Here is a 23,448-nt window from a genome sequence, read left to right as displayed (position 1 = left end):
TACACTGGGGATGGTGATGCCTATGGTTCAGGGAAGTTGGTCTTTGCTCCGAATATAAGGTGATGAGTAGAACATTTTAAAAATAGACATAAATAGTTCTATTCAGGATACAAAGGAAGTGAAGATGTGGTTTTTATTTTATATCTGTCTCATTTTGAAGGCTGCCTGCAACCCAGCACCTTAACTACTAGTTAAGCTGGCTGTTTTGTAGCACAACAGTTGTTTAAGCCGTTTACTGCTCATGAATATGCCAAGTTCTCTTAACTGGACAATCAGCTCTAATGCATCTTTTGGAGCAAAAATTTATGTAAGACCCGGTCTTATTTTACTATACTATAAGACCGGGTCTTATATAATATAATATAGTATAGTATAGTACAGTATAGTACAGTACAGTACAATACAATACAAAACAAAACAAAATGCTGGGTCTTATATAAGAGTGGGTCTTATATTAATTTTTGCTCCAAAAGATGCATTAGAACCGATTGTCCAGCTAGGTCTTATTTTCAGGGAAACACAGTATCTGTTTTGAGCATTTGCTCTTCTAAATGTGTTGCTGAAAATTTCAATAAATTGAAAATCCTGTGACATCTTTAATTTGTTTGAGATTTTATACAGTTTTGTTTCTTTTCTTTAATTAGCTCAGTAACAACAGATCAATAAGTTTTCTATCATTTTGCTTCCTTTTTATACAGAACTCTGAAGATGGAAAAACTTATTTTGTCAAGATCCATGCCCCTTGGGAGGTGTTAGCTACTTATGCTGAAGTGTTGGGAATCAAAATGCCTATTAAAGAGAGTGATATTCCCCGACCTGAGAAAGTCCCGTTTAGCTATATGCTTGGGCCTCTGAAGCTCCCAAGGAATGTGAAACATCCTCATCCTGAATATTTCACTGCCCAGTTCACCAGACATCGCCAGGAACTCTTCCTCATTGATGACAAGTCAAGCTTCTTTCCATCCTCATCAAGGAACAGAATTGTAGGTAGAGAACACCTTCGGGCTAAGGGATATGTGCCTGTGTGTGATTTTATACGTGTGCATATGCAATACTATGTCTGCAAGGTATTCTGTGTAGATTTTTGATAATTTATTTGGTGGTGTTGGATGGGTTTGAAAGTCCACTTGGACTACTTAACCCTGTTAACATCCCTGCTTCTCAAACTATTTTTTTAAAACTGAATGGTTGACATTGTGGACATAGTAAGAAAGAGAGGCATTGTGCCATCCTGGGGAAGCATTTAATTGAAAGACAGGACTTTGATTTTATTGTAAATGTGGTTTTATGATTTTAGAGTTGGTTTTATAATTTTAGTGCAGTGTAAGAAGACTATTGGTCACTCCAAATGGCAATGGAATGTTTTAAGTTCTTTATATATAGATAGCATTTGAGAAACCTCAGAACTTTTTTTTTCACTTAAAACCATTTTCAATCTTTTGAATAATAATATTTCTTCTCCATTTGTAGTCCTAGGGTCTTTAAGTTTACCATTTAAAACCTTCTAAAGAATCACAGTTTCTGTGCCATAGTTTCTTCATGTGAAGATAGGAGTAATATTCACCTCATACACTTAGGTTACCCTGAGAATTAAATGAGTTAAGGTTTGAAAGGCTTTGAACAGTTTCTGGAACCTACTAAGTAAGTACTTAATAAGTGGTTGGTATTATTATTATTATTGATCTGATTTTAGAGGAAAAAATTCAGGTTCTTTGTTTCTCTTACCCTTTCCATCTAGTGCCTATTAATGTAATTACCAAGGTTCTAACAATCACAAGACCCTTGCTTTTATTTATTTTCTCTCCTTGAGCAATTAGAGATGTCATTCCCTTTAGGTTCAGTACTCTTAAGTGTCTTAGAAGGATTTTGAAACAATCACTTTTTCTAGTTCCTACATCTATTTTTTTAAAAAAAGTTTACTGATAGGAATATTAAACAAAATGTAATGCCTGGAATTTATGTATAAGAATGTGAATCTACAAACTGAAAAGTGTCTCCCTTTTCTCACCAAGATTAAAAAACAACAACAAACCTAAGAGGCAACCTGTGAGGGAATAAAGAGCACATGACATGGAATCAGAAATCCTGGTTTCAGGTCATAACTCTGCTATTTTCTAAATAAGATGACCTGTCTTAAAATAGAGATAATGATAATACTGGCATTACTGGGAGAATCAAATGAAACAAATGTATGGGAGACACTGTTAAACTGTTAAGTACTTCAGATATACTTGTAACACTAAAAAGTTGCTAACTAAAGACCAGAGAACTTGTAGGAACAAATTAGGAATCAGCAATAAAAATGTCAGTATTCATTTATCTTTACTTGTTCTTTGTAAAGAGTATCAATACCTTACATTAATTCAGCATTAAAACACAACAATTTCCCCTCCTTCACGGTAGAGCGATTCTATTCTTGCTCTATTGAAGAAGTTATTTGGAAGATTAAGATATAACACTCCCTTCTTTCCCATCCTTATCCTGTGGTTTATGTATGTACAGATTAAACAATATTACAAGAGCATCTTACATTAGTATAAAATGTCATACTTTTCAAAGCATCTTCACAACCATCATATGTACCTCATGATACATATTTTGTAACATCTTGTATATATATATATATAACATATATATAACATAATTTTATTAAAAATTTCAATTTCTGACAGCTATTGAGTTTGTTTCCAACTTTGCTGATAATTACAATCTTGCAGTTTACAACCTGATATTTATATATTTCTATGTAATCTATGTACATTTTTTTACAAAATGGATAGATACCACATAAAATTTCTGAATCTAAAGGCATTCACATTTAAAAGTGTATATCTATATATCTAAATGTAGATATATAGATATATAGATAATGGATTACACTATCACACTGTATAAAAACATGTACTAATTTAGAGTCCTAGTAACATAAGTGGAGATAGGCCCACAAGTTATAAGTGTATACATCACTGAATTATCACCTCACAAAATGCCCAGCCATGTAACCACCACCCAAATCAAAAGAGAAAACCTTCCTAGCACCCAGAATCCCTAGGGCCTCCTGCCATCAGTATTCCCATCGTCCTCAGCAGATGTCGACTCTGACTTCTCACAGCAGCAATTCATTTAGCCTGCTTTAAATTTTATAAAAATGGAGTCATGCAGCATGTATTCATTCTTTTGAGTCTGGCTTTGGCTCAGCATTTATTTGGGTGATTAATTTTGCTCTGTATGTGGTTTTGTTCATTCACTTGTGTTACTTCATATGGAAATTTATTTGTGTATGTGTTATTATGGCTTTAATTTGCATTTCTCTGATGTAAATGAGCTTGATCTCCTTGTATGTATTTATTGGGCATTTAGAGATGCACTTTCATGAAATGCAGGCTGAAGTCTCTTGTCTGCTTTCCAGTTAGGTCTTCCCTAGTTGATTTGTAAGAACTGTTTGTATATATTTTTATATGAGCCCGTTTTTCATCGTCTATTTTACTGATATTTTCCTACTTTGTGCTTCCCTTTTCTTTCTTTTAATGGTTTCTTTTGATAAACAGATGTTTTTAATTTTACTGTAGTCCACTTTCTCAAGCCTTTACTTTACAAATAACGCTCTTAAACTTTAACGACCACCAAGATCGTAAAGTTAATTTCTTATGTAATCTTCTAGGTGTTGTATTATTTTGCTTTTTACATTGAGAACTACTACCCACCTGGAATTGATTTTTATAGTTTGAGATGGAGGCCATTTTTTGCCCATATGTGTAGTCATTCAACTTGCACACCAATTACTGAAAACATTTAATACTTTTTTATACTGTTTCACAATTCTTTCTTTGTCATAATCAAGTATCTATATCGTCACGAGTCTATTGCTGGGCTTGATTTTGCTGCTTTGATCTCTTTCTCTATCTTTGTGTCAATACTGACAATGTTGAACTTTACCTGACTTCTGTAGTCCTGGAAAACAGGGACAGTTAAAGAAATCCCCCACTCTCTCATTCTGGGAAACTGCTTACTATGAAGAATTACCCTTCTCCATATGACTTAAAGCATATTCATAGATAACCTCCCCCCCCCCGGCCCCACACTGATTTTACAGCACCATTTGCCACATAGTTCATTCCAAATTCACCTGGTAATTGAAGTGTTTGCTGTCTTTATCTAAAAACATAAAAAAATAAATAAAACTTCTAATATCTCTGTGTCAAGCAGATAGTTACAACTTAGATCCAGGTACCTGCACTACGCTCACATAGAGACAGGCAAATAGGAATGCCATCTTTCTTGATATTTACATGTAAAAGAGACAGCTCCTAGAAAATTTAAGAAAAGCACTCCTGGGGTGTAAAATTGGCAAGAGGCTTACTTAGCTTTCAAAAAGACTTAACATACCTCTCAAAGGGATAGAGAAAGAATTTATGATTATAATTTCTCTATAGGAAATGCTCTAAGAAAAGGGAGTTGGATGAATTCTCATTCCCTTTTGGCACAAGATAAATTTCAGTTATCTTATATCTATAGTAACCCTTACAATTTTTCCCATTGTTATTACTTTATAGTAATAAGGGTCAGAATCAGACCCTCCACAATTTCATTCTTTGTTTCATAAATGTTTGGCTGAATTGTTTATCCCCATTGATTCATAAAAACTTGTTAGCTGAATTGACCAAACTTTAATTAAATTCTTTCTTCTCTACAGGACCCTAAACTTTGATCTAGCCCAACCTGAGCCAACATTGGCTTGTAGAATAGCCCTTCCTTAACACAAAGAAAGACAGTCTGGGAGCCTGGCTTCCTTCTCCCTGTAAAGGCAAAGTCCTTTTCTGCCTAACTTTGCAGATGTTCACAGATCTCCCTCTTGCAATAGTTCCTATCACACTCTCACAAAAAGGTTTTTGAATGAAATCCTTTCCTAAGCCTGGATTTGTTTTTATTTGACAATACCATGCTGTATTTATTACCATAACTTTATAATAAGTTTTATTATCTAGAAGAGTAAAATTTTCCACTTTGTAAATATCCCAATACAACTTATTTTGGTAAATCTTTCCTAAGGAAACAATATTTATCACATTATTCATGAAACTACTTTATATAGATTATGATTTTTTTTTTTTACCAAGGTGGAATAGTAAGTTCCAGTGAATAACCAGATTAGAAAATGGTGGTTCAAAGACAACAACCATTCCAGTCAACAATTCCTTAAATGATGAAATATTAAAAAGGGAGGGGGAAGGGAAGTATATCTAAAACAATGCTAAAAAGACCAAATTCAGCAATCAGACAAGCAGAAATTCTGCAAAGTTGCTGGAACATGAAAAGCAGGTAAGATTGAATTGACAGAAATATAAGAGCAGAGGACACCAAAGCCCAAATTATATGGAGGAGAAAACTGATATGAAGATATAAGTGATTGCAAAATAGTTGTAGAGATACGATCATCTTGAGTTAATAAATTCAGATATCAGGAAAAAGCACCATATAAATTATCAGAGTAATTAATTTTAAAAGTATTCAAGATCGCTTGCCCAAGTATCAATTCTACTCCATATTCTCTTAACTGAATCAGTAGCAGTGATATTAAACTCCAACTTGAAGCCTTGATTATAGTAGGAATTCTGGCACAAGAGACTCCTAGGAGATTGGGACAGGAGAATAAGTTATGATTCATTCTCCCCTCTCCCCAAGGAAATAGGGAGCTCTCATACCCAGGAGCTAAAATACCTGCAAACTCCTCAAAGCCTCACCTTCTCCATCTTCCCCCAAACAACAAAGGGAACGTTCCCTCTGTAATCAGAGCCTCGATCTACATTCGAAGTAGACATTATTAAATTATGATTGAATAAAGTGTGGGAAGCATAGTTTTCAAATGTGTGTCTCTTTCTGCTTACCTTGTAGGTTTATTATATTCTCTCACGGTGTCCTTTTGGCCTAGAAGAAGGGAAGAAAAGGTTTGGGATTGAAAGACTGCTAACTTCGCACACTTACTCATCTGCCTATCCACTCCATGATGTAAGTATAATCTTGCTTTTAAAATATTGAGCCTATTTTCCTTCTTCCACATTCAGAAGTTGCCTTGTTAGGAGAAAGAATCTTCCATTTGCTTCCTCTTTTTTTAACAGTTTGTTTAATTCTCTCACATGTTGGGAAAATCCCTGAGAGCTTTACCAGCTATGCTGAAACACATAGTGAAGACATCTTCATATTGAGCTTTTAATGGAAATTCACTTTGAATAAAAATTATTGCAGTTGCACGTGATTTTTTTCTTTAGGACCCACATTGAAAATAGCAGTTCTATTAAAAGAACATTTTAGAACGTAATATTTGGAAATTTCTATCTTAATTCATCAGATCTTTTCTCATTTATAAAGTTTTGCAGCTGTAAAGGACTTAAATTGCCTGCATGCATTAAATGCATTCATGCATTCATTCATTAAAGGCATAATAGGTTTTAATTATATGTAAAGCGTTCTGTTAGGTATTGTTAGATCATAACCATGAATCCAAGCTCACAGACTAGGAGTTTCTGGGAAATAATGCATGTGTGCAATTGGAAAACAAACTAAAGACTTCAGTCCTAAGAGACAAATAACTGAGATTTAGAAGAATGATTCTTTGAGTCTGGCGGATCATTGTACAAAACCACGGAGCTTTATGAGTTTAACAAAGAAGTTATGTATGTGATGCACCCATTTAACCAAGCCTGAAAGCTTGACAGCCTTGTTTCTGGGGGTTTCTGAGGGAAACCTTTACTTTTGGATATTCAGTGTTTTACATATCACCACCTGTTGGCAGTAAACATCATGCGACTACATGTATATAAACTAAGATCATCCCTTGGAACTTTCATTTATTTTATTCCTGTTTTATCTTAGATACTTACAAAACACTTTTTGATGATGTGCTCTCTTTTTGAGAAACACTTTCCTTAGGAATGTTGAAGAACCAAGTATTTCCATTTAAACAAGTGGCATCTAAATCATTGCCCATTATTTTGAAGGTAAAGTTGCTGTCATAGTTTCTAAAAGCCCAAATCCAAACTCTTTCTTTTCCAGGACTTAAACTATCATGCCAGCTTTCTTCTGTCAATATTTTCTTCTGTCAATATTTATTCAACAGGATGGTAATTGACTCCAGTCTGTTCAACACTGGTTAGTTGATTATCTTTGATATATTTCCTGTAAGGGTACAGCAGAATTTTTCAAAATGAATGGCAGTTTTCAACAAGAGTATCAATTCAGGTGAATTTAGCTTAACTGTTACAGAAACCATCCTCTCCACCGCCCTCAGTCCATGCCCCTTTTTCTTCCCTCCTATGTTTTCCCTGGGACAAAAGAATTTCTGGGAAATTATGGATTCTAAATAATGTCATGGCCATTTGGTAGAGAGACTATAGCAGGTTAACAAACACTACAATGCATTCCTTGTCAATCTTTCTTCACAGAAGGGCTCATTCCTTTTTTAAAGATTTTGAGGATTGTTTGTTTTTAGGGCATTAATTCTCTCTATTACCAGGTTATGAATCCAAACGAAAATGACCAAGTATCTCAGTTACCAGAAATTGTAATCCATACATCTAGCCTTCTGGTAGAGTCCTGGTGTGTGGGGACAGAGCCAGGAGGGCAGTTTCCAGGCTCTCGGCCTCACGTGGAATGGTGCTCACTCAGGTAGTACATGGCCATCAACTGTGATTGGATGGCCGTCAGCTGTGGCTTGTTGGCCGTCAGCTGGAGCCATTGGCCACTAATATAACTGTCGTGGCTACGCTAGCAGAAAATGGGGGCTAGCAAGAAGATGGTGGCTGAGCTAGCAAGAGCGGATTGCAGTTCGCAAGTGAGGTTGGTTGGAAGAGAAGCGGGCGGCAGGTTGCAGATCACGTGGCTCCTGCTTCCTGTGTCTCCAACCCAGTTGCCAGCGAGAATATAGTTGTATGACTCCTGCATCTATGGCTCCGTGGGTGTTCCTTTTTGGCCTCACCATACCTGCGTTCTTATGTGGGGAGCGGGACTAGAGACCCCAGAAGAGACCCCGCACGACACCCTGCATGACACATGGTGCAGCGAGCAGGGTCCCCCTCGTGACATGGTGTTTCTGGAAAATCACTGTTAGTGAGCTAGTGATAGTTGTAATGTAGTGTTAATGTTACTTTTTTTCCTCTCTTTTCTCCTCAATTCAAGTTTAGGTACTGGATTTTCCCTTATGTACTTTAAAGAATCATTTTTTCCAGATATACAAATAGGCCGCTGTTCTTTTTCTTTTTTTTTCTATTTCATGTCTCAAGATTCAGTATTAAGAAGATAACTGTTGGAATCTGGATGATATACAATTTCATATCTGATCAAATAGAGATTTTCGTGTGTGCTTAATTTTAAATTGGATATTTATTCATTGTTATCTTCAGTAGTTCACTTGTCTAGGCGAACAATTAAAAAGAAGGTATTGAACAGCTGTGTGTAGTCAGTGTTCTGCTAGGTCTTGATGGGTGTTAATAAAGCTACTCAGTACTCAATAGTGAGGAAAATAACTTATGCATGAAACAATACTGAGGCTCTTAAGTGCCAAAGTTTGTTGTATATATTTTAAGTTCTTTGGGAAATGGATATCAGGGAGTGTCGTGCAGGGTCTCAGCTCCCACTCCCCGCCCAAGAACGCAGGACACGGTAAGGCCAAAAAGGAACACCCACGGAGCCATAGATAGGGGAGTCAAACCAATATATTCTCGCTGGCGTTTGGGCTGGAGACACAGGAAGCAGGATCTACATAATCTGCCTAACAGCAGTCCGCGCTTGCCAGCCACCATCTTCTCGCTAGCCCCCATTCCTATTCCTTTTTTGCTAGCGTAGCCACAGCAGTTATATTAGTGGCCAATGGCTTACGGGTTACAGCTGACGGCCAACTAGCCACAGCTGCTGGCCATCTGATCACAGTTGATGGCCATTTACTACCCGAGCCAGCACCTTTCTATGTGAGGCTGAGAGCCTGGAAACTGTTTTTTTTGGGGTTTTGTCCCCACAGGGAGGACAAGATAAGTTCCCTAGATGAGATATCTGTCATAGCAGTATGACTTTGGGTCATTCACTTAACTTCACTTGCAGTTTAATTTTTCAATCTATACAATAAAAGTGTTTGCCTAATTCTAAAGTCACAGCCAGTTATATAAGTATATGAATCCCTGAACTGTGAATATCACATTCGATTTGAGTGGAGAAGAAAGGACATTCCAGGTGAAAGGAAGAGCTTGAGGAAAGCCAAAGTCTCAAACTTTAACTTGCATTTTTAAATAATTGGGTGTGAGAATTTAGTAAGTAAATCACTGTTATTATCGTTTATTATAGATTTGAGTAAACAATTTCACATCAGTGGAATATGACAATCCAAGTCTAAAAGTAAAAGAGAGCATTCACCTCATTCACTCACGTCATAAAAGCAGTCCTGGCTTACTTCATCCTATCTTTTGCTTCGTCATTCACGTATTTTCTTCTTGAATATCTGTAGGGTCAGTATTGGAAGCCATCAGAACCTTCTCATCCTGTCAATGAACGGTACATGCTTTGTCAGAATTGGGCTCGGTTTTCCTATTTTTACAAGGAGCAGCCTTTAGATTTGATTAGGTAAGTTTCTTACAGATAAACAAGCTGACTAAAACTGGACAATGTGATTTTCATGCACAATGGCATCATAATCCATTCTTTTTTACTACTGTTCTCACCGACTATATTTTACACCTTCCCAGTTTTGTAGCTACATTACCATTTAGTCATTCATTTGTGAACAGAATGCTGTTGCCAGAATGTTCTTAACTACCCTGCAGAGATAGCTTGCTGGTTCAGAGGTTGGGCCCGGGTATTTAGGTAGGCTGGGTTCAAATCCAAGTTCTTCCGCTTAGAAACTATCTAAACTTTTTCAAGTTATTTAACCTCTTTGAGAATGAGAATAACAATAATACTTTCCTTACGGGGTTATTTGATAATTAAATGAGGTATGTATATTTTTTAACATAGAGGCTAGCATTTAGTGCTTAATACATATTTTTGCTTTCTTCAGTCCAGGAATTTAGAACGTAGCAGAAAGGTTGTATATGGATGTTTGTGAAGACAATTAATTGTTCTATAACCTCAATTCTTTTTTTTTTTTTTTTATCTTTTGACTCAGGCAATAGACAAGCTTAATGTCTGACCCTGTCTAAGTCCCATGCTCTCTGACAATTTACGTAGACAGTTTTATTAGCTAAGCAAGAAGACTATGGCCGCAGGTTCCTGTTTTGAACTCTAGCAATACTACATACATGCAGGATATTGGGAGACTCCTGCTATGATTTCAGTAAAGGAATAATCATATCTGAACAATTCACTTGGTGATTCATGCTTGTACTATGATGCTGACAAAGCATTACAGCATCCTTTTTAGGAGACTGATTTTGATTCATACGTCCAAATCAATGGAAATGTTGTCTCAACAGTTTTTTTTTTTTTTTTAAGGCAAATAAGGGGAAACTTTCAGAATAATTAAAGGCAACTGAAGTATATAAAATGATGCTTTCTGTAAATCATTATCTGAACTCTTTTTTGGATGGATGTTTTACTTGTTTTTGAGTAATGATCATTTAATGTTTTAGATTATAAAAGTCGCACATTTGTCAAAGAAATTTCAACTAATAAAGAGATGTGAAAAGTTGTAAGTGAAATTCCACTTCCATTGAATTTGTGGAGGTTACTACTCTTGATTTGGGAATATCCATTCAATCTTATTTTTATGTGCATGCATAATAAACCATACAAATGCATTTTCCCCCTAGAGCAATGGTATATTTAATATGTGCTTAATTTTTTGCACTAAATAATATTGGTACTCATCTCAATGAATACATGCAGATCTAAATGCTTTTTAACACAATACAGAGTGCCATACTATAAATTTTGCATAATTCATTTATCTATTTTTCTATCAAAAAACATTAGGTTTTCCCAAATTTTTCACTATAAGATCAAGTCTGCTAAGAACATCTGCAGACATTGCGCCCGTGGAGAATATTTTCATAGTATACTTTCAAAGAAGCGATGTTGTCAGAATGAAGGTTTACATATTTTATGTTGTTAAAAATATATTGAGAGTATTTATTAAGCTAACATTTTTAACTGTCTGCAAGTGTAATTTAAATGTTTTCCAAAGGTTTGTATTTACAACCCTAGATACATGTGAACATATTCTGTCTCAGGTCATTCCAGGTGTATCTGTAATACCTTGTTAGCACTTGCTAATTTCCTTTTTCAATAAAGTGGAATCTCAGATATTTCATGAGATGACAGTGTGAAGCTTAAGTTTAACAACTTTTAAAGTTTTTCATCCTATTAAAGTAACTTTCCATTTATAGCAAGTTGTACTGCTTTTTTATTTCAATAATGAGATCATTTTTTAATAAATTTAAATTTTTAACAAAACTTAATGTAAACAATTGATAACTCGGTGTGAAGTTTTAAACCAAGTAACTGTAAAGTAAAAAAAAGAAAACACTGTGTTATCACAGAGCTAGCAATTGTAAAAAACAGCTGTTATCCCTAGGGTTCCTTTTCAGTGGTAATGTAAGATAATATGCTTATTCTTAGGAATAGACAATGAAGATTTAGGGATGAATGACCATGATGTATTCAATCAACTTACTTTGAAATAGTGCACAATTTCTTTGAGACCCTGTTTACCTCTCTATGTCATATTTTGGGTATGTTTCCTGTTTTTCTTAGTGTCTTATTAGATTTTCACTTAATTTTCCCATCATTCACTCTTGAATACCTGTGGGGACGGAGCCAGGAGAGCAGTTTCCAGGCTCTCTGCCTTACGTGGAAAGATGCTGATTCGGTTATTAGATGGCCATCAGCTGTAATCAGATGGCCATCTGCTATGGTTGGTTGACCATCAGCTGTTACCGGTTAGCCATTAGCTACTAATATAACTGCCGTGCCTATGCCAGCAGGTTAGTGGGTTGGCAGAGAAGCAGATGGCGGATTGCAGCTAGCAAGTGCTGTTAGCAAGCAGAGTGTGGATTGTGGATCATGTTGATCCTACTTCCTGTGTCTCACCAGGCCGCCAGCAAGACTGGGGTGCAGGAAGACCCCTTGTTGGGGTACTGGCAGATAGATGTTTGCTTTTGTGTCTAGACCAGCTGCCATCGAGAATATAGTGATATGACTCCCCTATCTGTGGCTCCATTGTTGTTCTTTTTTGGCCTCACCATGTCCCTCGTTCTTATGCGGGTAGCAGGACTAGAGACCCTGCTTGACAATACCTCATGATTTCAGCAGTCGTTCTATTCTGATATGATCTTATATGACTTTCCCTTTTCCTCTTTCTCTAGAATTCTTTCACTTCTCATTTTATTCCTATTTTTCTCCACTTCTCTTTTTATTTTTATACTCTGTTGTTTTCTTTGTAATTACTCATTTGAGAACATTTAGTTGTTTATAGTGCTTTATTACAGCATCCCTCATGTTCTTTTGGGAGAATTTTCATTAGCTGAAATTATTTGTTTCAAATTTTTATTTATTTATTTATTTTGTATATGTAGCTTTGTGTCGCTATGGTCTGCTTTTTTTCTCTTTGTGTTTAATTCGCAGAGCTTCTAGTCTTAGACTGCCTGCTTCTGTTAGTTCTTTCCTATTTCGTGCAGTTTCTTTTATGGATGATGGTGTGTGGTTGTCACGTGACATTTCTTTCATTTCTACAGGATCCTAACTATCTCTCTTATTTTCTTCTTTCTCTTACTGCCACACTTTTAAGGAGTACCACCTTTTATATCTGACTCTTACTCAGAAACAATGCTTCTCTGAGGCTGCCACTTCCCATCTTGCTCATTTTTAGATCCTTTCCTTTTACCTTGTGCTATGAATTAACCAAGTCCCAACATATGCTTCCAGAGGTTGTTTTGTCTGTGTTAGTGTAACAACTCCATGCTACTTCACATTTCTTTCTTAGAATTTCCTAAGCATCTTCCCTGTTCTCCTTATCTCAGGTTTGTGGCAGCAGGTGGCCGGTGCTCTGTTAGAATTGGTCTTATTTTTTTACTTAAAGGGTAATTTGAAGGTCATGGTGTTCTTTGTCATGAGGCTGAAAGGCCTGTATCAGGTGTAGTTTTATTTCCTATCCTTGCTGATTTTATGGTTTTTAGGAAAGGTTTTATAGGAAGACTTGATAAAAACAAAATATCCTAAAAGAGAGAAAGGAACTGTCCATGCATGCATAATTATAGTACATCCATTCCTTAAATGAGCATTTATTCAACCTCACTCGATATCAGGCAGTAGGCTCGGGCTACAAAGATATTAGGACATGGTTCCCAACATGAACATGAACATATTTTCAGGAAGACACACAAATACATAATACTTATAGCAGCGTGATACTCATGAAAGAACAGAGTACAGAGGAAAAGGCACCTACCTTTCTGACAACCTCAGGGAAACTTTCATAGTGTTGATTTGTGAGCTATGTTTTGAGAGATCAGCAATAGGTTGTTAGGTAAAAAAAAAAAAAAAAAAAAAAAAAGCTGGGTAAGAATATCCCCAGCAGGAAAACAAGCACAGAGCTCTGTGCTGAGAAATAGCCTGTGCATTTAACTTATCATGTAGGAGTCACAGCAGGTGAGATGTGAATGTTATCAGGAACAAAATTATGAAGAACACTGCTAAGGTGAAAGGACAAAACCTTTGCAGAAGGAAAAGGACATTGCTGAACTTTTTCTTTAGAAACATCACTATTGGAAACAAGATCGTTTAGAAAGATGCAAGGCTGAAGTCAGAGAATTTAGGAGGCTGTTGAACCTTTCCAGTAACAGACATTGAAGATCACATCCAAAACACTGGAAACATGAAAGGGGGGATTATGGATTTAAAAAAAAAGATTTTTATGACAGAATTTATTGAATCTAGTGGATGATTAGATATGGCAAATAAAAAGAAATAAACAAAGACAGGATGACTTGGGGTACCTAGAAAGAGATTTAGAATATAGGACTCCGAATTCCTAGATTTCACATATTTCATGTTATCTTTATACTAATCTTAAGTTTCATATCCAAATATTTTTACTGCCTTTTGGGAACTGATCATTTTCTTATATTAGATTTTTTTTTTCCAGGAAAGATGGAAATACCAAGGTTGCCATCATTGTTTTATCCGTCTTCAATTTTACATACCCTCTGATCCCAATTTTTCTTTCCAATTTAAGATCTCCATGTAATTTTTCTTTTGATATCACCAATTTTGAGTGGCTTTATCCTTAGAAATAAAATTGATATACTAAGCTGTATCACATTATAGTTTAGAATAAATGTATTTAAGGTTAATACAATGGTGCTATTAAAATGCCGAGATAATATAATAGCTAAGTTTCTCAGATGTCCATGAATTCACTGTAAAAATGAATCTCTTTAGACCAAATGTTTGCATTTGTTCATTCGTTCCTCAAGCCTGTCTTCAGTTCAGTTCTACTGTTATTCTTTTGATTATTTGCTGTGTCTCAGACTAAGTAATAAGTCCTGGGAATACAAAATTAGACCAATGACTTCTTATAAAAATCTCACAACCAATATTCGTTAATGCCTTCTACCTGTCAGATGCTATATTAGATAGTGTGGGGACACAGATGAGTTGAACGTCTAGTAAGTAAAATGGACAGGTGAAAAAATACCATAAGTATAACTACAAGGTATATTTTTCAAAAAAAATAATACTCAAAGGGTTTTATTTATATTTGAGTTTATAGAGTGTCTCATTGTATTAGATTTTTCCAATTTTCTTTGTTATGAATAATATGATAATTTAACGTCTTAATGTTATTTTAATAATGTACACAGTTTTACCATAATACAAATATTAAACCTGCCTCTTATTTTTTGCACTTTTAAGAGATGATTGAGTTGTTGATCTGTTATTGTTAAGCTCCCAAGTCCAAAGTTTAGTAGAATATGGTCTATATTTCCATATATAATAAATGCTTATCTGAAAATTTCTGTTTTTGAAAACCTTTTTAATACTAATTAAAGATCTGGAGTTCTTGAGAACATTTTTTTTTTTTTTAATTCTCAAGAAATAAGAGTCTTGCTATTTGAAAGGGAGAAAAATGTAATTCTTTAAAAATAATGTTGAATTATCCAGTTTATGAATTCGTGAAAAATTTTTAGGTTAAACCTATAGCAATACTATTAATGCTTTCCCTTAAAAAATTGATTCTTTAATTTTTAAAACATCAAATGGAAATAAACATCATGAATGGTAAAGCCCATAATAGCAAATCTTTTTTCCTCTTTATTTAAAAATCTAAGGTTATGCAGTGTTAAATTAATTGGTGTATTTTTCAGCAAAAAGGAAAAAAGGGGTTGCGGGGGAAGCAAGTTCACTCATCCTAGGTGTGAGTGAACCTCAGGAAGCCGTGAATGGCAAATTAACGGGAATATGATGGAACTGTAATTTAATGTCAAGTTTATAGTGATTTGAAGAGCAGAATAAGGGGAAACAACAATGCAAAAATACCACTGAAAACAATGAAAGATGATAAAAGTAGTAAAATGTCTGTTTAATTAGAAAAGATTAGAAATTTTGAAAACTGAAGAATGGGAGGTTAAAGTTAATATTGAATATGAGAAAATATTTTAAAATCTTCTCATTGGGAAATGAAGCTTATGCTCTTCATGTTCAGAGTTGCCTCCTTTTTGAAATTATAATTTAATATTACGTGCTATAATAGATTTATATATAGCATGCTATTAGTGCTGAAAAGGGGTCTCATCTATCTGCCTAGGAAACCGTGGGAAGGCTTTACAGATTTGCTGAGGTGAGCTCTATATAAATAAGGAGGAGGATTAAGATGGTTTAAACAAACAAAAAACAACCTCTGGATTTCTGAGGCAGAGAAAATTATATTACCCTTGTTCCTCGAGGGATTCCTTAAGGTGTAGTAGGTTTAAAAGCAACAACAAAAATAAAAAATAAAAACAAAACAAAAAAAACAACTGAAACTTGATTGTAAAACTTAAATATTTATGCCAAGTAATACTGTTACTTTTCAACTCTTTGTAAACAAGAGCAGGGCTGTATATTTTATGGAACTTTTACTAAGCAGTCAGTTTTAATTTCTTGGTGTGCTGCCTGCTTTATAATTCTATAAGTATCCATCAGATATCCAAACTTGGGGGAAGATGGAATTTTATACATACAACCACACTCGCCCAATGTGGTCAGAGTACCTTCTTCAATTTTAGAAAGAAAAATAAAGCAAAAGTCTGCAGATTGTGAATGTAATTTTGGTTTTAAGTTTTGCTAGAAGTTACACTGCAGAATGTTCTGCAGTTTATTTTGAAACTCTAACATTTAGCATCTTTTCACATTACCTTCTTATTTCAAAATTGAAAATTAAATTTCACTCATTTGGCTCCTACTTAGATGTGTTATCTTTTTTAATCCTTGCACCAATTCTGTGCATAAGCATTATCCTGCATTTTGTGATGTGAAAACTGAGGCTTCAAGTGTTTGTTAACTACCAAAATTATACGGCTAGAAAGCAGTAGAGCCAAAATTAGAGTACAGGCTTGTCTGAATACAAAACAAGGCTGTCTGGACTGTATTATTCTTCCACCCTCTGACTCTATTTTTATCTTCTTTCCTAGGAATTATTATGGAGAAAAAATTGGCATCTATTTTGTCTTTCTTGGATTTTACACAGAAATGCTGCTGTTTGCAGCTATAGTTGGCTTAGCTTGTTTCATTTATGGCTTGTTATCAATGCACAGTAGCACAAGAAGGTAAGTGCCACTGAGTTGCCTAGATAGAGAAAACGTCTTGATCTTATGCTAACTGAAACTGGTGGTGTTTCCCTGCCCTTGGTTTCAGAATGCTTCTTCGTGGCAGCAGGTTTTTCCAACCAGCTGCCCCTCACCTGGTGCTTTATGGAAAATCTGTTTGTAATGATTACTTCTAAAGATTCTGTTCCCCAAAGCATGACTTGACCGACTACAAAAATTGCTGCTTCATTACCCTTTCTGCCATATGTGAGAAGCTGTATAAACAGTTGTTCTGGTAGGCACAGCTTTCGACTTTCACTCAAACACACATCACTTTGCAAAATAACTTTGCTGTTCCCTCCGCAGTACTGAAATCTGTGACCCTGAGATTGGAGGTCAGATTATCATGTGCCCACTCTGTGATCAAGTATGTGAGTTTTGGAGGCTAAATTCTACGTGTTTGGCTTCAAAGGTATGCATGTATTTTGGTATGTTGAAGAGACTTAGAATTTCCCTCCTTTTGCATTACATTGAAACTAAATAGTTTTTGTGATGCTATTTTTGTTTTTAAAGGTCTCCCATTTATTTGATAATGAGTCAACAGTGTTTTTTGCGATATTCATGGGAATTTGGGGTGAGTAAATAGTCACGTAAAAAACAGCTTTGTTCAAGTTCCATGTTATACGGCGCATCTATCTGTACCACATGCACAGAAGGCATGCCTTCTGTACCAAAGGTGGTTTTAGATCTCTGTGTCTTTGCTAGTGTCAGCACCCTCATGGCATCCACCAACATGTTCTTTAGTCTTCGTCCTTGGTCCACGAAAGGCCTCTATTAATCATCTGCTCATTTCTCTGAGAGACAAGATAATTTTTGAAACCTCTTATGTATTCAGCTCACATTGTCTCCCAGCACTCTGGTGAGAAACAGGCTCAGTAAGTACTTAATTCAGGAGAGAATAAATATCACTATTTGGTGGCTAGAGGATACGGAGTCAGGGATACAAACTAAAATACAAACCAAAATAAATGGTCGAGGGCTAATAAATCAATGAGTCTGAGTTCCCTATGGCTAATTCCACCTTCCAGTTCCAATTGATAAAAGTCTCCCATGTAAAGTGGAATTGCCCTTGATTTTGGAAATGTCCCAGTTTTTCATTTTTATCATTTCGCATGGAGAATAGAAGTGTTAGGAAGTTGCTCCTACCATCAGTGAGGAAAACATCTTCTGTAAGAGTAACTCAGCAAGAAGAGGCCTAAAGACTTCTAAAACATGTCCCAAAATTCAGGGGACTCTGGAAAAAATAGACCTTTTTTTCTTTCCAATTAAAAAAATGAAGTCTATAACAAATACAAATATGTGCATTTAAAAACTGAGCAAAGGGCAAGGGTAGCTTGATCCAGACAAAAAGACAACAAAATTTGTTGCTGTGTATGTGAAGCACAAGAAGGTATGAGTTTCTGTCACTTCTGCTTGGGTGCTGTCGTCTAAAGAGAACAGCCCAGATTCAAAAAGAACAGAACAGGGAAATCTTAACTAATTCTCCAACAACCCCAAGTTTGGTAAGTTGGTGTATGGACATCTCTTCATCACATGACTGCCAAATCTTGCCTCATCATAAATTGGAATCAGAAGTGAATGATAGGTTCACAAATTGTAACAAATCTAGTATTTTTCAATTGTTTCCCTGAGAGAGATTGTACACCAACTCCAACCTTGTATTTCATCACAAATAGAGGAGCAACCATATGTAGAACAGCCAGCAACACTGTCAGTGTTTTGAAGACGTGCTACCATCAGTTAGTTCTTTCAGAAAAGTTTATTGTAGCAGTGACTTGATTTAGCTTTGGTTATTGAGGATGTTGGCCAAATTCTATGAGAACAGAGCTTCAAGGTATTTGTTTTAGTACAAATACTAATAAACAATTGAGCTGAATCAAAGGATGGGTTGGCAGAATAGGTGTGAAGGAAAAGCATTCCAGGTTAAAGGACAGCACTAGTCCAAGAGACTGAGACCTGAATTTAATGTATACTATGCTTTGTACTGGAGTGTAGAGAATTTTTTTTTTTTTGGTTTGGTTTTAACTTTTTGGCTTCTTTATGAAGAACAAATATATATACCTACCACAGGAAATTCAAATTCATATAGAAACTGAAAGAAAATAATAAAATTATCAGAAATAGAGTTTATTGTTTTGGCCATAATTTTTCAGAATCTTTTACTCTCTGTGTGTGGGCATGTGTATTCATATAATCTACATAAATAGTATAATATTATACATAGTTTTAAGCCTACTTTTTTATTCAACAAACAATAAATGATGGGACTCCTTCTATACCAAGGAGTGTGTGTGTGTGTGTGTGTGTGTAAGTGTTTGTAAGATTGAATACAATTGTTTTTTATGAATTTATCACTCTTTATCTAACCAGTTCTCTATGTGTTTTCTGCCCCCCTCCAGTTTTATTGAGATATAATTCACTAATAACATTTTATTAGTTTAAGGTGTATAACATAATGATTTGACATATTTATGCATTGCAAAATGTTTACTACAATAAGTTTAGTTAATATTCATCACCTCACATAGTTACAAATTTTTCTTCTTATGATGAGAACATTTAAGACTGACTCTTAGTAACTTTCAAATATCCAGCACAGTATTTTTAACTGTACTCACCTGCTATACATTACATTCCCAGAAATTATTAATCTTATAATTGGGCATTTATACCTTTAGACCACTTTCAACCACCTTCCCATTCCCCTACCCTCATCAACCACCAGTCTGTTTCTATGAGTTTTGCTTTGTTTTTGTTTTTTACTAGATTCCACACATAAGTGAGATCTTACGGTATTTGTTTTTCTCTATATGACTTCATTCACTTCGCATAATACCCTCAAGGTCCGTTCATGTCACAAATGGCAAGATTTTCTTCTTTTTTTTAATAGCTGAATAATATTCCATTGTGTATATAAACCACATTTTCTTTGTCCATTCATCCATCAATGGATGACTATTGTAAATAATGCTGCACTGAACATGGAATACATATTCTCTCTCTTTCTCTCTCTCCCTCTCTATATATACATATATATATATATACATATATATATATATATATATATATATATATATATATATATATATATAGTGCCAAAAAATGTATACAAGTGGACACTGGTCAATATTGTTTAAGCAGTAGTTCGCTGTAATTAGAAGTGTCTGGACCCTAATGGTAACCACATTGAGCACCTCTTGTAATTGCAGAAGTCAAACATGACTTGTATTCATCTTTTGTTATCAGTATATATTGAGTATTACAATCTAATAGTTTTTTCCTTTCTTAAAATGTGTATACATATTTTTGGCAACCTCTCTCTCTCTCTCCCTCTTTCTCTCTCTCTCTCTCTCTCTCCCTCTTTCTCTCTCTCTCTCTCCTCTCTCTCTCTCTCTCTCTCTCTCTATATATATATATATATATATATATATATATGTGTGTGTGTGTGTGTGTATATATAGATATATATTTCTAGATATAGATATATATATAGGTATCTATATCTAGATTCCTATATATATCTAGATATATATCTAGATATAGATATATAGGTATCTAGATATATATAGGTATCTAGATCTAGATATTTATATATATACAGATATCTATATCTAGATATATATACATATATATGTATATATGTGTATCTATATATAGATATCTGGATATATATATATATATATATATATATATATATATATATAGAGAGAGAGAGAGAGAGAGAGAGAGAGAGTGAGAGAGAGAATGTACCATAGAATGGCACTTAAATTTTTTCTTAAAGTTCACTAAGTCATAACTGCTTGAATGATATTAGTAAAAGACTGATTTTGCAAACAAAATCTACATGTTAGAAAACAGGTAAGTTTAAATATCACTTCAAACTATCTTCATGAAAAGAAAGACTAGCAATGAACTTGAAATTTTCTTCTGGCTTAGAATGCTATCTAAGAAATTAATTTGAAATTGTATATATGAGTTATTTCAATGTTATTCCATACTTACGTCAAGATTAATAATTTTGTCATTAAACGTAACAGTGACGGAAGAACCACTATATAACCAAATCGATATTTAAAAATAGAAGAAAAACTCAAGTTATTTTCTTATTCACTTTATTTCTCCATCACTTGATTATGTTTGTTTTCATACATTTATTTGCCTGCAGTCACACTGTTTCTGGAGTTTTGGAAACAGCGACAAGCCAGACTGGAATATGAGTGGGATCTGGTGGACTTTGAAGAAGAACAGCAGCAGCTACAGCTCAGACCTGAATTTGAAGCTATGTGTAAACACAGGAAAATGAATCCAGTGACTAAGGTACATTAGGGAACTGAAATGAGCAGCATATTTCAGTGGCCATGCTGTTGCAGGTTACCTCTCAAATAACAATATATATTTTAATTTGCCTTTAAAATATTCTCCAACATACCAATTATATAAATTTCTTCATGTTTCTATTCTATATTTCAAACACATACGGAAGTAAATAGAAAAGTTAATGAACCCCAGGATGGACCCACCATCCAGCTTCAATTAATACTAATTCATGGACAGTCTTTTTATTGATAAGCCTCCTTGACACTAGATTATTTTGATGTAAATCCAAGGCATCGTATCATGAAATACATCATTTTAATGCTAAGCGATATAGAAGAAAAATGGGAAATAGTGTGTATGTTGTGGGATTTGTATACATAAATATGTTTCCTTGGGAATGATATTAAGTTAATATGCAAAGATTAAATTAGTATTGTGTTAAGGTGGTGGGCTTATGAGTCACTGTTTTATTAGACCAAATTTTATTCAATGAGTCCCTTTTAATTGATTATAATGGGAAGATCATTGCATTGCTGTCTGGGAGTGAAAGTCTTTTGGGATCCTTAATTGGCATGGACTGCTATCTAAGAAGTTAACTAAGAAATTCTACATGCTGTTGACTGAGTAATTTGACTTCTTGGCCTCAGTTTTTTTGCATGTGAAAAGGGAAGGTACTTTGCCATGAAAACCAGACCCTTGGCTGCATATCCTTGGAGTCTGTCCCTTTCCATAATCTATAGTCACTGAGCTGCCGGATGCTATTACAGGGAGACTAGAATGTGTCTCTAACACAATCTCTTTAGCAGAATGCCCTACTCTGTTCAGGACACTGTTCTTGCAGTATAATACTCATTCTTTATACAGTTTACGTATTTGTTTAACATTTATTAAATTGCATTGAAACATTGCAAAAACTTCAGTAAATGAATAAAGGGGGGAAACACCTGAGAAAATACATTAACAACTTGGGTAGTAATTGCTCTCCATCCTTCCTAGGCTGTAGCTTGCCTTGAGCTGCAGTGAACCCTTTGGAGAGATTTTCTACTTAAATGGGGCTTTGTGCTTTGGATGGCTACTGGAAGTCCCAACTTTGAGGGTAAATTTTGAATTTTGTTGTGATTTCTTCAAAATTACAGGAGTTGGAACCTTACATGCCTCTATATCGTCGTATTCCATGGTACTTCTTATCAGGAGCCACGGTGACATTATGGGTGAGCATTCTTTTTAAAACTATTATCATCTCTTGGACGTGTGGTCGGTCGTATTAGAATTATCTCAACAGTTGTATCTGAAATGGCTCTTGAGTCCCATCTTTCCCTTCCCTTCCCTTCCACAGTCTTCTTATCTTGATAGAGCTCTTATGTGAAATCAATTGTAATTTACATGCATGTGCCACAATTGAACTTTTGAAAAATAGCTGGGGGAGGGAGAAAGAGGAGTTTTATCTTAAAGCCTGTCCCTCCCCTTCTGCCAACTCTTCATTAATTAGGTAATAACTTAAAACCACACCAGTTTAACAAACAATTTGATTACAGATAATTTGGTCATTTTTTTCAAAATCATTAATTTATCTTTATCTCCACTTAAAATATCTGCACAAAATGAAAAGGAAAACCTTCATACTATTAAAGTTCATTCTCTTGCTGAGATAAACAAGAAAATGTTACTTCTACTTGATGAATTTAATTACCATATCCCATTGTGAGGGAGCCATACCTTTTAGCTAATAGATTCCTTGGTCACCAAAATCTATTTCCTGCCCTCCCGTTTCCAAATTGGTGCCCTCTTATAGTTGGACTTTAATTTTAGGAAAAGAGGTAATGTTACCCTCTGAGAGTTTAGCATGTTGAAGTATAAAAAATAAGCAATTATAGACAGTAATTGAACCTCAGCAATGCATATTGCCCCATAATTTCTTACCTTTAACATTTCTTGTTAAAGGTACTAATTTTTCTATTTTGAATATGTGTTTCCTTAGATGATTGAATAGTCATTGAGGAGAGGAGATGGAATAAACTATAATCAATTCAGGACCCTTCTTGAGAAATATTCTGGAGTATGGTCCCAGAAACATTATTCTTTTATTTCTAGTATTTATTCAATGTGATGCAGTTCAACTTTCAGAATAAAATTCTCCAGTCATTGATAAAGCCATCCCTAGATTTTTTTTGTTTTTACAATATGGGAAGTGTATAAAATTTATAACAAATCTATACAAATGTCTAAACTATCAGGCCTATCAGACCACTAATGGCAATATTCTGAAGGGGAGTGAAATACAATCTTTAAATGTATTCTCCTTGGGAAA

The 23,448-nt window shown here is 34.9% G+C and overlaps 1 protein-coding gene across 2 annotated transcripts in view; it reads left to right on the top strand.

The window, feature by feature from the left end:
• ANO5 (anoctamin 5) overlaps positions 1–23,448 on the top strand; it is a 74,200-nt gene that overhangs the window by 30,777 nt on the left and 19,975 nt on the right. For both annotated transcript variants that reach the window (XM_081063810.1, XM_081063809.1), the window contains 8 exons: positions 699–983; positions 5,893–6,006; positions 9,491–9,606; positions 16,650–16,784; positions 17,130–17,235; positions 17,337–17,397; positions 20,989–21,140; positions 22,277–22,351. In XM_081063810.1, the coding sequence (XP_080919936.1) occupies positions 699–983; positions 5,893–6,006; positions 9,491–9,606; positions 16,650–16,784; positions 17,130–17,235; positions 17,337–17,397; positions 20,989–21,140; positions 22,277–22,351 (1,044 nt within the window). The remainder of the gene's footprint in view (positions 1–698; positions 984–5,892; positions 6,007–9,490; positions 9,607–16,649; positions 16,785–17,129; positions 17,236–17,336; positions 17,398–20,988; positions 21,141–22,276; positions 22,352–23,448) is intronic.

The sequence above is a fragment of the Rhinolophus hipposideros genome (assembly GCF_964194185.1).
Source record: "Rhinolophus hipposideros genome assembly, chromosome: 10".
Lineage (NCBI taxonomy): Eukaryota > Metazoa > Chordata > Mammalia > Chiroptera > Rhinolophidae > Rhinolophus > Rhinolophus hipposideros.
The sequence above is the reverse complement of the archived record's forward strand: the minus strand, read 5'-3'. Positions and strand labels throughout refer to the sequence as shown.